At 52.6% G+C, this 13,923-nt stretch overlaps 1 protein-coding gene and 1 pseudogene across 1 annotated transcript; one reads left to right on the top strand and one right to left on the bottom strand.

Annotated features, from left to right (window-relative positions):
* The first annotated feature begins 2,407 nt into the window (after positions 1–2,407).
* On the top strand, positions 2,408–9,107 carry Stmn3 (stathmin 3). The gene is made up of 5 exons (XM_026413473.1): positions 2,408–2,479; positions 6,788–6,883; positions 7,149–7,324; positions 8,324–8,515; positions 8,814–9,107. Exons 1-5 carry the CDS (start codon positions 2,461–2,463, stop codon positions 8,871–8,873), a joined length of 543 nt encoding a protein of 180 aa, XP_026269258.1. The 5' UTR covers positions 2,408–2,460; the 3' UTR covers positions 8,874–9,107.
* Positions 9,108–12,100: 2,993 nt separating this feature from the next.
* LOC113200168 (small ribosomal subunit protein uS10 pseudogene) overlaps positions 12,101–13,923 on the bottom strand; it is a 2,187-nt pseudogene continuing 364 nt past the window's right edge.

The following is a 13,923-nucleotide window of genomic DNA, read 5'->3' as shown; positions in this document are numbered from 1 at the left end:
TCCCTGCAACTGACTTGGTTGAGAAGTCCAAATCTTCTCCAAGAGTTGGGTGGGATGGCACACCCCTGTAATCCCAGCTACTTAGGAGGCTGAGGCAGGAGAATCACAAGACCAGCTAGGAATGTCATTGAGTAGCAAAGTGTCCTGGGTTTAATCCCCAGTACCACACACAGAAAAATATAATCTGCTCCAAGGCCTGGTACCATTATATTGGGGCAAACATTCAGTATACTTACTGTGGATGTTATGTGCACCTACTGTGTACCTGGCACTGTACCAGGGGCTTCCCAAACAGCTGGCCCCTCTAGCCCAAATGGATACAGAAACTCAACAGAGGACATGAACAAAGTGAGTCTGAGGTAGTACAGTTCCTTGAGTCTGCCTAGACAAGTATTCTCCATCCACAGGAGAAGACTAGAGGTTACTTCTCTTGATCTTACCACCTGAGTTCCAGTATCTGGAGCTGAGTCCATCTGAAGGACACTGACAGTTCCCAGCTACCACTGCTTGTGGTAGGCCACCCATGATGCTACTTGAGTTGTCCTTGACTCAGCCCTGAGCCACGCAGGCTTAGGTCTCTCCTAGGGAACAATCCCAACATTCCCTTGTGTAGACTACCCAAGGCATTAGATCTCTGGCCTGCTCTGACAACAGAACAGCTCTCATAGCTCTGGACTTGGGCATTACCCATTAGGCTTGGACAGCCCACCTCCTACCTTATTTGGCAAAAGAACATTCCATAGAACTTCTTTTGAAGCTCCCTTTTGTATAAAAAAAAGGAAACACAGGTTCTCCTGGCTCTCTTTCCAGTGTGGAAGCAGGACCCTGAAGGTCACAGAGCCATCCTATCCTCCATCCCAAAATTATGTCTTTGTCATGTGATTTTTTTTTTGTCATATCTCTCAGCCAGCACATTTCATGCAAGGGAAACCCAAAATTCTTAGGCCATGCTGGATGCAGATGAGTAGAATAAGAATCAAGAATTGCAGTGACTCATACAGAGGACATGGTTTCTTCCACTAGGACCAACATCGTTGTTAGGAATGGCTTGTGTGCTGCTGTTCTCCCAGCTCCTGTCAGAACTGAATTCCAATGTGTTTGTGTCTGTGTCTGTGTGTGTTAGTTGACAGGTCTGCCATCAATTCAGCAGCTCAAAATACCTCTCAAGGGCTAGCTCACAATTCTCAGGATCCCAATGCTAACAAGAGGTGATCAATTGGGCTGAATTCTGTCTGGAAGGTCCAAAGGCCAACCTGCTTCCAAACTCATTCATGTTGTCAGAATTCACCGTCCATCCTGTGATTGTACCACTAAGATGTTGTTGCTCAGGCTGATCTCAGTCCTTTGGCCTATCCTTGACTTCAGCCTTTTGGAGCTGGCCTCATTTCTGGGTAGAACTTCTAAGGATCCCTGAATTTTATTCCTGGTCCTAAGTCTTGATTGTTGGTGGAGCAAGCCTTCTCTTGGCCTCACAGTGTCCATCCCTGAAACAGGAGTAGCACTGTGTCTTTCTGCCAGCCTCTCTTTGGGGGAAGCAAGACAGATGTACTCCACTGAGTGCATGCTCCAGCCCTGGCACATTCCCTCTCTTCCACCATCTGGGGTCTGGCATCCTGGTCTCATCTTACACTCAAGAACCAGAGGTCGGGCTGAGGATGTGGCTCAAGCGGTAGCCTGCTCGCCTTGCATGCCTGGGGCCCGGGTTCAATCCTCAGCACCACATACAAAGATGTTGTGTCCGCCGAAAACTAAAAAATTATAAATAAATATTTAAAAAAAAGAACCAGAAGTCCAGAGAACTCAGAAACTTGTCCTCAGGCAAAGAAAGAATGCCAGAGCCTGCCTCTATGTCACTTCAAAGATGGGGTTCTAACCTCATCAACCCAACTACCCTGTTCTCTGCCTGGAACCTGCCCATCTTCGGGCGCAGAGGAGTTGCCCCTGGGAATGCCCACCCCTCTGGTCCATGACATTCCTTTCTCTGAGCACAGACCAGGGCTCAGTGGCCATCCCAGTCTCCAGCAGCTTCTTTCAAGAGCTCTGAGTGGGTATGGGGGCTTATTTCTACACACCCTGAAGCCAGCACAAAGCCAAGTCTGGAGGAATGGCAGTCAGCGGCTGTGGGAGGGTGGAGCACGGGCTTCTCCTCTGCTTTTATCCCTGGGTGCTCCCGCTATGACGGCGGCAGCCCCTGCCTAGGCACTGGCTTGCACTCCCCATCGCCTCCCTCCCTCCTTCCTTCCTTCCTTCCTTCCTTCCCTCTCTCTCCCCCTCCCTCTCTCTCCCCCTCCCTCGCTCTCCCCCCTCGCTCGCTCCCTCCTCCCTCCCCCTCCCACCCCCTCCCGCCGCGCCCGCCCTCGCCTCGCTCCCTCCCCTCCCTAGCACTGCAGCATTCGCCGACTGCAGCTCCAGCCGCCGCCTGCGTCTCTCTGGCCTCCGCCGCCCGTCGCCACCAGCACCATGGCCAGCACCATGTCCGGTAGGCGGCAGGGCCTCGGGTTTCCGGGGGCTGCGGCGGGTCTGGCCTGAGGCTGGGGCTGGTGGCCGTTGCGAGGCTGGCCGGACCTGCCTGAGCGCCCCAGGGCCCGGACTGCAGCGACCGCCCGGAGGCTGCAGAAGCCGCAGGGGCCGCGCCTCGGGCTGGGAGGGTGGCGGTGTCTGGCCAGGGTCGCGACGTTCCTTCGGGTGCCGGGGGGCAGGTCGGGCGTCTGCCGCAGGGTGGTTCCACCAGGAGTTCGGGCACCGATTCTTGTCCCTGGGTGAAGGTGCCAGTGCTGTGTGGAGGAGGGTCACCTGAGGCGCCAGGACCTTAGATATCGGTTCAACCGCGCTTTCGCGGGGGATGGGAGAGCGAGTGGGGCCCTCCCCAGCGGCCCCGGGGCTGTCACTGCGTCTAAGGGGCGCTGGCGGGGGCGCTGCAGGAGGCCCGGACCAGCTGGAGCCCGGAGCAAGAGAGCCGCACCCGCCCCACGCGTCGCCACCCCCCACTCCGGGACTTTGCGGGCTCGGAGACCACCCTTCGGCGACGGCGACGCCAGGGCAAGCTTCTCTGGCCGGAATAAGCCACCACCCTTTGCGCCACGGGCTTCGGATGGTGGGGGAAGGGCTGCTGCCATTTCCCAATCTTCCCAGGATTGGCGGGGGTTTGGGGGGCGGGTCTGCCTCTCCCTCCCTACCTCCGCGGTGCTCTGCAGACCTACAGCCCTCGAAAGCAGTCCCCACCCACGGCCAGCCATAAGTGCGGAGCTCTGGCGGAGGGGCAGACACATACGGACATTGGATGAGGGGTGACCCTCGAGGACCACACACACACACACACACACACACACACACACACACACACACCCGGACCCTCTGCCCTGTTCAACTGCCCTAGACCAGCTTCGTCTTTCTTTCTTGATGCCAGCGATGACAGACAGCAGGCCCCCACTCCCTCTCCTGCTCTTCCCTCCACCCTGGGGTCGGATCACTGTGGTCTACCGTCTAGCTGGGTTTTCTCCCACGCGCTCACCAGGCCCCAGGCACAAACTCCGCCCACCTAGTGCCCCGCCCTGACTCCGCCCCTCAGGCCCAGTAGAGGAGGGGGCTTGTGTGTCACTGATCAAATGTATCCCCAACCCTGTCTGGGAATCTTGTCCATCTGGGCTTCATCCATTCTTGCCCTGCAGAGATACTGGGACAGCTAAGCTCAGAACTGTACTCTCCCAGGACACCCGAGGCCAACTCTGTCCTTCCCATGGCCAACAAACTGTTCCAATCTGCCCTGAGTCCTGGCCACACGTGTGAGCCTTACTTTGGAAGGCTTGGCATCTTCCAGACACCATGGTGCTCATGGCTTTTGTAGATTCTGCCTTATATTTAGCTCCTTACGCAACTCTGAGACTGACCACCTAACCTCTCAAGGCTTCTGTTTCCCAATCTAAGGGAGACATGATCTTTAAACCTTCCAGCTCTGAATACACAGGTCCAAACACCTGCCTGTGTCCTATTTCCACATTCACAATCCTCCCAATTTCGTATCAGCTCATTTTTAAAACATTACCATGGGACTGGGTTTGTGGAGTTGTAGAGCACTTGCCTAGCATGATGAGGCACTGGGTTCAATCCCCAGCACCACATTAAAAACCAACCAAACAAACAAAAAGGTATTGTGTCCATCTACAACTAAAAGTATTTTTTAAAAATTATCATGTGTGAAGTTTGATCAGAAAGTTTCTTGTCCACTAATACTGAAGCAGGAGGATCACGAGTTCAAGATGAGACTGGGCAATTTAATGAGACCCTTCCTCAAAATAAAATTTTTTTAAAGGTGTGGGGATATGTCTCAGTGGCAGAGCATTTGCCTAGCATGTAAGAGGCCCCAGGTTCAATCCCCAGGACTAGGAAAAAAAATTTCTTGGGGCTCAATGGTAGAGCACTTGCCTAGCATGTGTGAAGCACTGGGTTCCATCCTTAGCATCACATAAAAATAAATAAATAATTGTGTCCATCTACAACTAAAAAAAAAAAAAGAAGAAGAAGAAGAAGAAGAATTTTAAAAAAAGTTTCTTGCCCATCTAAGTGTTATACAAGTTCTTGTCTGTTCCTTTGAGGGGTGCTGATATATAACCATGTATGGAAGCTGGATCACCTCTTCTGAGAGGGTCTCTCCAGCCAGGAAGGGTGAGGCATGGGCCGCAGAGCCTCCCAGACTGGAGTGGGGGGCAAGAGCACAGACACCCAGGACTACACTCTGACATTCTCACGTCACTCCAGCAAGCTGGGTCCTGGAGTTGTGTGGAACTGGGTGACTATAGGGTGCTTACAGGATTGTTGAGCATTACTGAGATAGTGGGCCCACACTGGAGTTCAAACCATGTGAAAGGACCTGAAAGAGTTGAATTATTCCATTCTAAGAGTGGATGTGTTTCCCTTCCCCCAACAGGAGCCAGGGCCACAGTTGCCCTGACTAGCTCATTTTCTTTTCTGGTCAGATGGCAGGGACACTAGTTGGTGGCACTTGATCTGGAAGGGCAAGAAGGTGAGCTGTGCGGGGCTGGGGATGTGGCTCAAGCGGTAGCGCGCTCCTCTGGCATGCGTGCAGCCCAGGTTCGATCCTCAGCACCACATAAAAACAAAGATGTTGTGTCCACCAAAAACTAAAATAAATAAATAAATAAATATTAAAAATTCTCCCCCTCTTTAAAAAAAAAAAGAATTCCTAAAAAAAAAAAAAAAAAAAAAAGGAGGTGAGCTGTGGTGCTGAGTGGACAGCTCCTCCTGTCCTTGTCCAACCCTACCTGGGTGGACAGTATGTATCTGCTGAGGGTGTGGATTTATCTCAGGGTGACCACACTGTCCTCAAGATGAATAGAAAAGACACAGGAAAATCTGAGGGCTTCACCCAAGTCTATAGTTCAGAAAGTTTACAGTTCAAGCAGGGTGGCACACACCTGTAGTCCCAGCTACTAGGGAAGCTGAGGCAGGAGGGTCCCTTGATTTCACCAGCCTGGGCAACATAGTGAGAGTATGTCTAAAAAAGATAAAAACAAAGAAGAGAAAGAAGGAGAGAGAGCTGTGGTGCTGGTCCCAGTCGTGGGAGTGGGGGTTTGGCTAGGCTTTGTGGCACAACTCCTGTGATCCCAGATATTTGGGAGGTTGAGAGAGGAGGATTACAAGTTCGAGGCCACTTAGCAAAACCCTGTTTCAACAGAAAAAAATAAAAGGGGCTGAGGATGTAGTTTAGTGGCAAAATGTCCATGGGTTCAATTCCCAGTACAAAAAAAAAAAAAAAAAGTGAGGCGGTAGTTGGTTTTGTCTGCCTGAGAGAGAGGGAGAGGAACAGGAGCTAGTGGGGGATGGGAAGTATCAAGGGCAGAAAGCCACACACCAACAAATAATCACAGAGAAATACTCAGAAAGAAAATGGGAGGGATGCACTGTGAGAGAAAGGCACAAAGACAATGACAGAATCTTAAAGAAGGGTGAACAGAGACCCAGGCTGTGGCCCCATCTGTTCAGGTGGGCATAACAAAACACCTTAGACTAGGTGGCTTCTAAACAAGAACAGTCCCGGAAGCTGGGAGTTCAAGATTCCTGAAGATTTGGTGTCTGGTGAGGTTGCTTCCTGGCTCATAGATGCATCCTCACTTCGACCTTACCTGCCAAAATGGCTGGTGGCCCTCGCTGGGTCCTGTTCTCTAAGGGTACTAATCCCACTGGAAAGTTTCACCCTCATGACCTATTCACCTCCCCACAGCCCTACTCTTTTTTTTAATATTTATTTTTTAGTTTTAGGTGGACACAGTATATTCATTTTATATTTATGTGGTGCTGAGGATCAAACCCACTGCCCCATGCATGCTAGGCGAGTGCTCTACCACTGAGCCACACACAGCCTCCAAAAGCCCCATTCTTAACACCAGCACACTGCCTTAGGATTTCAGCACGTGAATTTTGGGAGGACACAGACATTCAGACCAGAGCAGGCAGAAAGGGACATATAGAAAGATTAAGGCTGAGACCAAGAGTGATGCAGAAGAGTGAGACGGGCAGAAACACCCGGAGAGAAAAGGACTCCAGGAGGGGAGAGACTGAGAGACAGAAGCACAGAAAGAACAGTGTTGGGAGATACCACCAGAGTCCAAGCTTGGAGACAGGAGGGGGAGAGGAGGGATGGAAGTCAGAGAGGTGGGTACATAGTGTGATGAACAGCTCTGTCTCACAGGGTGGGAAAAATGGGACCCTGATCAGCAGACTCAGGGGTGGGGCAGTGATGGTACCACTCACCATGGCCTCATGCCCACAGCCTACAAGGAGAAGATGAAGGAGCTGTCCGTGCTGTCACTCATCTGCTCCTGCTTCTACTCACAGCCTCACCCCAACACCATCTACCAGTATGGGGGTGAGTGGGCCCACGTTGTTGTTGGCCTGCTGGGCCAGGCCTGCCCACCTTGCCTTTCCTGCCTCCCCTGGACTCTCAAGCACCCTGGCATGGCTGGATTCTGCAGAGGGTGGCTTTGGGAGAAGGGCCCAGGCCTGAGAGTCTTGCATGAGCATCTTCCCCCTTCCCTCAGCCCCTGATTGGCATGTTGCCCCACACAGTCCCCTCACCTTGCCCCCGTCCTCTGGCCGGCCCTCTTGATGCCCTGTCTGGTCTTGCCCTGCAGACATGGAGGTAAAGCAGCTGGATAAGCGGGCCTCTGGCCAGAGCTTCGAGGTCATCCTCAAGTCCCCTTCTGACCTGTCCCCAGAGAGCCCTGTGCTCTCCTCTCCCCCCAAGAGGAAGGACGCCTCCCTGGAGGAGCTGCAGAAGCGACTGGAGGCAGCTGAGGAGCGGAGGAAGGCAAGCAACTCTCCCGGCACAGGCTGCCCTGGGCCTTGCCTGGTCAGGGCATAGATCTGGGGCCCTGGAGGACTCATGATCCAAAAAGGGTCTTATCCAGGGCAGGGGAGTGTGAAGGAAGGGCCTCACATCTGAGAACACTCAGTTGGAGCAGTCAGGGGAGCTAAATGGGGTCCTGAGAGAAATGGGTGTGGGCTCCAGGTTCCTTCCCCATCCCTTCCCCTACACCGGCACTTTTATGACTGAAACAGAGAGAAGGACTTGGTTTGGGAATGCAGCCCAAAAGCTCAAGTCCACTGGCTGTCCAGTGGGAAGTGGCTATCTTAGGCACAGTGACCAGGCTAAGCAGGACCCAAGTCTACTGGTTACCAAAAGTGGCTAGTGCAGGGGTGAAGCCCTCTGCAGTCAATCAAAAGGCAAGAAGCATGTAATTATCCTTGGGAGCCTGGAGTCAGTCTGCCAAGGAGACCCCACCCAGGGTCACCAGGAGATGGTCTTTCTCCCAGCAGGAAGGCTAGGCAGTGTTGCTTGGGAGGGATCAACCCCAGGTCAGGGCTTGTCTTGCTCAGATGCTCTCAGCCCAGTGAATAGAGCGGCAGTTCTGGGCACAAGGGTGAACCACTTCAGTCCCCCAACAGTAACTTTCAGTGCCAAAGCCGGGAAAGTCCCAGGCAAACTGGGCGGTACAGTGTAGGCCCAAGCTCTTAGGACGTGTCCATGAACAACACGACAGTAGGACAAGGCGCGGGGTAGGGGCAGTCAGCTGAGAGCAGAGGAGGTACAAAGTCTGCCCTTTGCAGCAGAACCGTGACCCCCTTCTCCCTGCCCGACCCAGGCCTGGAGATGGTCAGACTGTCCTCAGGACGGCGCCCGCGGTCCAGCACCCGCAGGCCCGGGGCAGAGGAGCCACTCAGGGTTTGGCTGGCTGCCTAGCGCCAGGGAGGTGGGCCGGGGCGCGGAGGGGCCGAGGTCACCGCTCACGCGCCCGGCCCCGCGCAGACACAGGAGGCGCAGGTGCTGAAGCAGCTGGCGGAGCGGCGCGAGCACGAGCGCGAGGTGCTGCACAAGGCGCTGGAGGAGAACAACAACTTCAGCCGCCTGGCGGAGGAGAAGCTCAACTACAAGATGGAGCTCAGCAAGGAGATCCGCGAGGCGCACCTGGCGGCGCTGCGGGAGAGGCTGCGCGAGAAGGTGCGCACACCGTTGGGGGGGCGGGGCAAGATGACGGAGGGCGGGGAAGTGGGACGGGGCTGGGGTCCTCACGCAGGAGGGCGGGGCTGAGGGGCCCCTCCGGACTGCGAAGCACCACGCCCTGGCTGTCTGTTAGGTGCTTCCAAAGCGCACTGCCCCGCCGTTGCTTTTGTCTCCCGTGACACACTGTCCTGCTTGAGAAATACCTGAAAGTATTTCTGTTTCCCCGAGTCAGAGAAGACCCTGGGGGCCAGCTCCCTCTCAGGCCACGCTTTAAGGGTACCTCTTGTCTTCGCAGGAGCTGCATGCGGCGGAGGTGCGCCGGAACAAGGAGCAGCGGGAGGAGATGTCGGGCTAAGGGGCACTGGACACAGCGGTGACAAGAACGAGTTTTTTTGTTTGCTTGTTTTGTTTTGTTTTGTTCAACTCTGCCTAGATGCAACTTTTGTTCCTGATCCATCCCTCCCCGCCCCCGCACCCCCAGCTTCATGCTTCTCTTTCCGCACTCTGCACTCCCAGTTGTCCAGTCCTGATGGTGCGTCTGACCATGGGCTCTCCCCGGAGGAGCCACCAGGGTGTGAGACATGGTCCCTCAATTCAGATACAGGACCAGGTGTGATTAGGTCCCCTCTCGGTGGCTCCCTTAGTGGATATGGTGGCAACCTTAATAAATCTAATGGCAGTGTCATGGGTCCTTGTTTTGGGTTGTCTGGTCACATGAAGGCATGTCCTTGTGCCAACTCCCCTCTGCCAGCAGACAAGGCAAGAACATCTTCCTGTCTTCCCATGGGTGAAGGTTCCACAGGGAGTAAATGGCAGAGGAGGAAAAAATTGGGCTGGGTCTGTGGAGCCCCCTCCCTCTGACACTTTAGCTAGCCCTGGAACCTGTGTGCAGCATAGCTGTTTGGAACTGGTGGGAAGGTTCTGCAGCATTCTTTAATGTGGTGGCATAGGGTGTGGGCACCCTAGGTGAATCATGGAGTCTGTGGTCATGGCATAGGGTCCTGGGTTGGGTAGGCATGACCTGAGTCTGCTGGGTGCATGAGCATTCTCCTCCAAGTACTCACGAACAGACTGTTGTGATCTAGAGAGTTGTGGGCAGTGTGGATACTGTCTCCACCCACTCAGAAGTGCAGGCACTCAAAGATCCCAAGCCACGGCCCCTATCCCTCTGGGCTTTACAGATGCCCTGAAAGAACCTAGTCCTTAAAGCCCTTTGGAGTTTAGTGTCTTTCTCTGCTCTCTGCTCTGGTCCAATTATGCTCCTGGCCATTGGACTTTTAGGTTCCCCTCCAGGGAGGTGTGGCCAGGTGTGAACACAGTAGTAGCCACAGGTCCTCAGGGAGCCCTTTTCGAGGGCTGAGGGTAGGTGCCAGGACATGAGGGTGGGGGGTTCAGGACCAGCTGTCTTCAGATTCAGATGTTGGAAGGGCAGGGTCAGGGTTCCCAAGCCAGCCCCCATGCCACATCTGTCCTCAAGATTCCTCACCAGAGGGTTGGAAGCCTGGTTCTAGGCCTCTTCTGTCAACACCCTCCTAGGTTGGGTCCCCTCTTCTTCAGCAGCCCCCAATGCTCCGGTGCTGTTTGGGGATAGTCACCTGCCTATGTGCCACAGCTGCATCCCCTTCTTATCCATGACAACTCCACCCAGTAGCCAAGTGTGAGGGCAGGATCCTGCTTGGTGTGAAGTATGAGGACAATGACACAATTCTTTCACAACTCAGAGCTAGGGCCCCAGAAGCCAGGTTGCAGCCTACAGGGGCCTTGGCTTTTATCAGACAGAAGACCTTTGGAGGACTGCAGGTGGTCATCCATCGGGGCCCAGCTAGAGATGGGGGCACCCTTGTCTCAGAAAGCCCTCCAGAGGGAGCAACAAGCCAGGGTTGGAACCAGTGGTATCCACGTGTGGCTTTTGTGGGACTGAGAAGGGGAAGTGGAAAGGGAGCTAAGGTTGGATTTCCCTGGCAGGTAATAGCTATCTTGTAGCCAAAACCTAATGCAGCATGCACCTGTCTTATCCATGAGTGAGCTTAAAACTAATTGAACAAACACCTGTGTGTTTAGAAGTGGCTGACTGCCCACTCAGAGTGTCCTGCATCTGGAACAAGCACCACAGGGGGTGGCTTAAAACAAAGAAGCCTCATCTCTCCCAGCTCAAGTGGGCCTCACGGCGAGGGTGGGATAAGAGATGGGACGACTTGAGCCATCAGTGCAACCTGACCCTGATCATGCAGAGGGCACTGCAGGACAGGGAGTGGGCACTTAAGTCACTGTCTCTCCATGAGGCCGCTCCACCTGAGCCTTCACTCCCCTCCATAGCCCCCAGTCCTCCAGCTGTGGCACTCTGCTGACACTTCCTGTGGGTTTCTACCATCTTATCAACCTGAGCCCTAAGTGCCTGGCTCAGGTGCTCATTGCTTTCTGGAGGCTGGAGATGCAGCCAGTGATAGACTGAAGCCTTAGCCAAGGCCAAGAGTTCAATTCCCACTACCAGAATCCCTCACAAAACCAAAATCTGTTTTTTTTTTTCTTTTTGAACTGAGGTCTTTCCAAGTTACCCAGGCAGGTCTCAAGCTTTTGGGCTGAAGCAGTCCTCTTGCCTTAGCCTCCTAGGTGCTGGGAAAGGTGTGCACCATTGTTCTAAAAGCTAATCGTCTCGTGGCAAGTAGAATAAGGGCCTCTGTGAGACAGTGGCCATCTCCTGGACTGAGGGTCCCCTTGTGGGCCTCAGAAAGTTGCCACTGGTGTGCTACAAACCCAACCAAAGCCACTGTGAATGTTTTTCCATTAATGTTGCCAGAAGCTCACACATTGGGTGTTTCCTCAGCCTCCTCAACCTGTGGCAGTTCATTTCCTCCTTTTACTACCTTGTGCTCTGAGGAGTACCCATTAGCTACTTTGCTGACTATTCCTCAGTTTCTCATGACTGGACTGGGTTGTGCATTTCTGGCAAAGAGAACCAGAGAAATGAGGTGTGTCTTTCCGTGTATCACCTCACAGTTTCCTGGGATCAGCAAGTCTCATTGGTGGTGATCTGATCTGGTTTCTCCACTTTAAAATTACTAGTTTTCCCTTGGTAGCTATTAAATCTTGTGGAAGGCAGAATGATGGTTCCCAAGATGCCCACGTCCTCACCCATGGAATCTGTGATTTGTCTCACAAGCGAATGGAAGCTGCCAGTCTACAATTGTAAGAGGTGCTTCCTGCATTATCCCCACAGGCCTAATGTCATCATGAGGGTCCTTCAGAGTGGGAGAGAGAGAGACAGGTGTGCAAAAGGCAGGAAAGGATTCCCCTCTGGATCCCCCAGGAGTCGTTAGCTGTGCCAGTACCTGGATTTCAGCCCAGCAAGCCTGAGGTTGGACTTCATTTCTCACCTACAGAGGAATAAAAAAATAAATTCATATTTTGAGCCCTTTTTATTTTTGGCTGGCAATTGAATTCAGGGGTATTCTACAATGGAGCCACACGCCCCCAGCACTTTTTAAAAACTATAATTTTTGAGATGGGATCTCATCAAGTTGCCCAGGCTGGCCTTACACTTTTTTTGTTTTTAACAACTAATAATTTATTAAAACAGTTGACTTAGGCATCTGCAATGGTGACTTCCACCTCCACTCCTGGCTGGTGGAAGTAATCTGCTTAACAATCGCAGAAGGGCTGTGCAAATCAATGAGTCCTTGTGGATTCTCATCTGCAGACAATCCTGTCTTGGAGCCTTCACCACAAGGTGTTTTTCTTGTGGTGCTTCTCAAAGTGTTGGTAGGCATGCAAACAGGTCCCCTCACTTTGAGATGCTTCTCCTTTGAGCCTCTGATCAAGTCAGCACACACTTTCTCAAGTGATTTCACATTGCCGCTGGTGAGGGTAATTCTAATTTGGTGAATTGCCATCTCTGATTCCATGGGTGTCTTTAAATGCCATGGCTGTGGCACAGTTTCTTAATTTGTTGCTTGGTGAGCGAACAGCAGTGAGTCAGGAGCAGAAGCGGGCAGCATGGTGCTCTGTTGTACCCACAACTGTGTAGCTCTCAAAAAAGCTGGCCTAAGGGCTGGGGATATAGCTCAATTGGTAGAGTGCTTTCCTTGTGTGCACAAGGCCCTGGGTTCAATGCCCAGAAAAAAAAAAAAAATGCTGGCCTTAAGCTTGTGATCCTCCTTCCTCAGCCTCCCAAGCAGCTGGGATCACAGATGTGCACTTCTGTGCCCAGCTAAACCACTAAATTTGAAGCAATCTGTTGGAGCAATAATAGAAAGCTAGGAAAATAAGTACTTTAGGGGAGACATTCAGAAACCATGCAAACACTATTTCACCTCAAACTTTTGCTACTTAACTTTAGCAACTATCAGTGGATTCATACCTGTCACAAATAAAGGTGACTGCTTCCTTCTACATTTATTGACTTGTTTTTCCCCCCAATATTGGGGATGGAACCCAGTAACTCACACGTGCTATTTTTAATTGGAATTCAGGAAGAATTGTGCTATTTTCCCACTTACTTGGCGACCACTCACATCCACATGGCAGACTGGCAATGCCCCGTATTGTGGCCATAATCCAGCAGTCAGCACTTACTAGTGCTCCCATAGTCAGAGCTCTAGCTCCCGCCAGTGAGACCCTTCTGGCTAGTTCTAATGCCTGTTCCACCAAGGCCCATCTTTTTTTGGAGCAAGTCCCTATCTGGGGGTGGGGGGCACTCACTTAACACTGGCTTAGTCTGCTGCAGCAGAAATACCCATATGGCTGGCTTATAAACAAATTTCTCACAGTTCTGGAAGCTGAAGCCCAAGGCACCAGCAGAAACTGCTATCTGGAAAAGTCTGCTGTTGGCTCAGTGTGGTGTCCTTGTGTGTGGGAAGGGGCACATGGCCTCTCAGTGGTCCCAAAGACCCCACTTCCTATGGCCATCATCTTGAGGATTAGAACTCTGAAGCAGGAGCACTTGGTGGCACTGCTGATGAAATAAATCCATCCCAAGAGCACTTTCAGTCCCCTCTGCCACAGGATCATTTCTGGCCTTGTAGGAAACAAAAGTCCAGCTCCATGGCAGGATGGAACAGAGAGCAGAACCTAATTCACCCTTATCCTAGAGTGGTCTGGTCTTATTCCCCTCTGATGCCTCCCTGGAAGCTGAGGTGGGTCGGAGTGATAAACAGGGGGACTGGGAGCCAATGCCCACTCTGGCCCAGCTCCCTAGCCTGTCCAGCAGCAGGTGCCAAAATTGCATGAAGTCAACAGCTGTAACACCATCTGTGTCTGTCCCCGCAGGCAGGCCTGATCTTGTTCTTAGGGCCACTTCCACCACTCCCCTTTAATCTCATTGGCATTTACTTCTACAACGACAAACACGGAATATTACCAGATAATAACCAAAATAACTGCACGGACAAAAGTTCAACAATTTAACA

Source organism: Urocitellus parryii, chromosome 6, assembly GCF_045843805.1.
Source record: "Urocitellus parryii isolate mUroPar1 chromosome 6, mUroPar1.hap1, whole genome shotgun sequence".
NCBI lineage: Eukaryota > Metazoa > Chordata > Mammalia > Rodentia > Sciuridae > Urocitellus > Urocitellus parryii.
The sequence above is the reverse complement of the archived record's forward strand: the minus strand, read 5'-3'. Positions and strand labels throughout refer to the sequence as shown.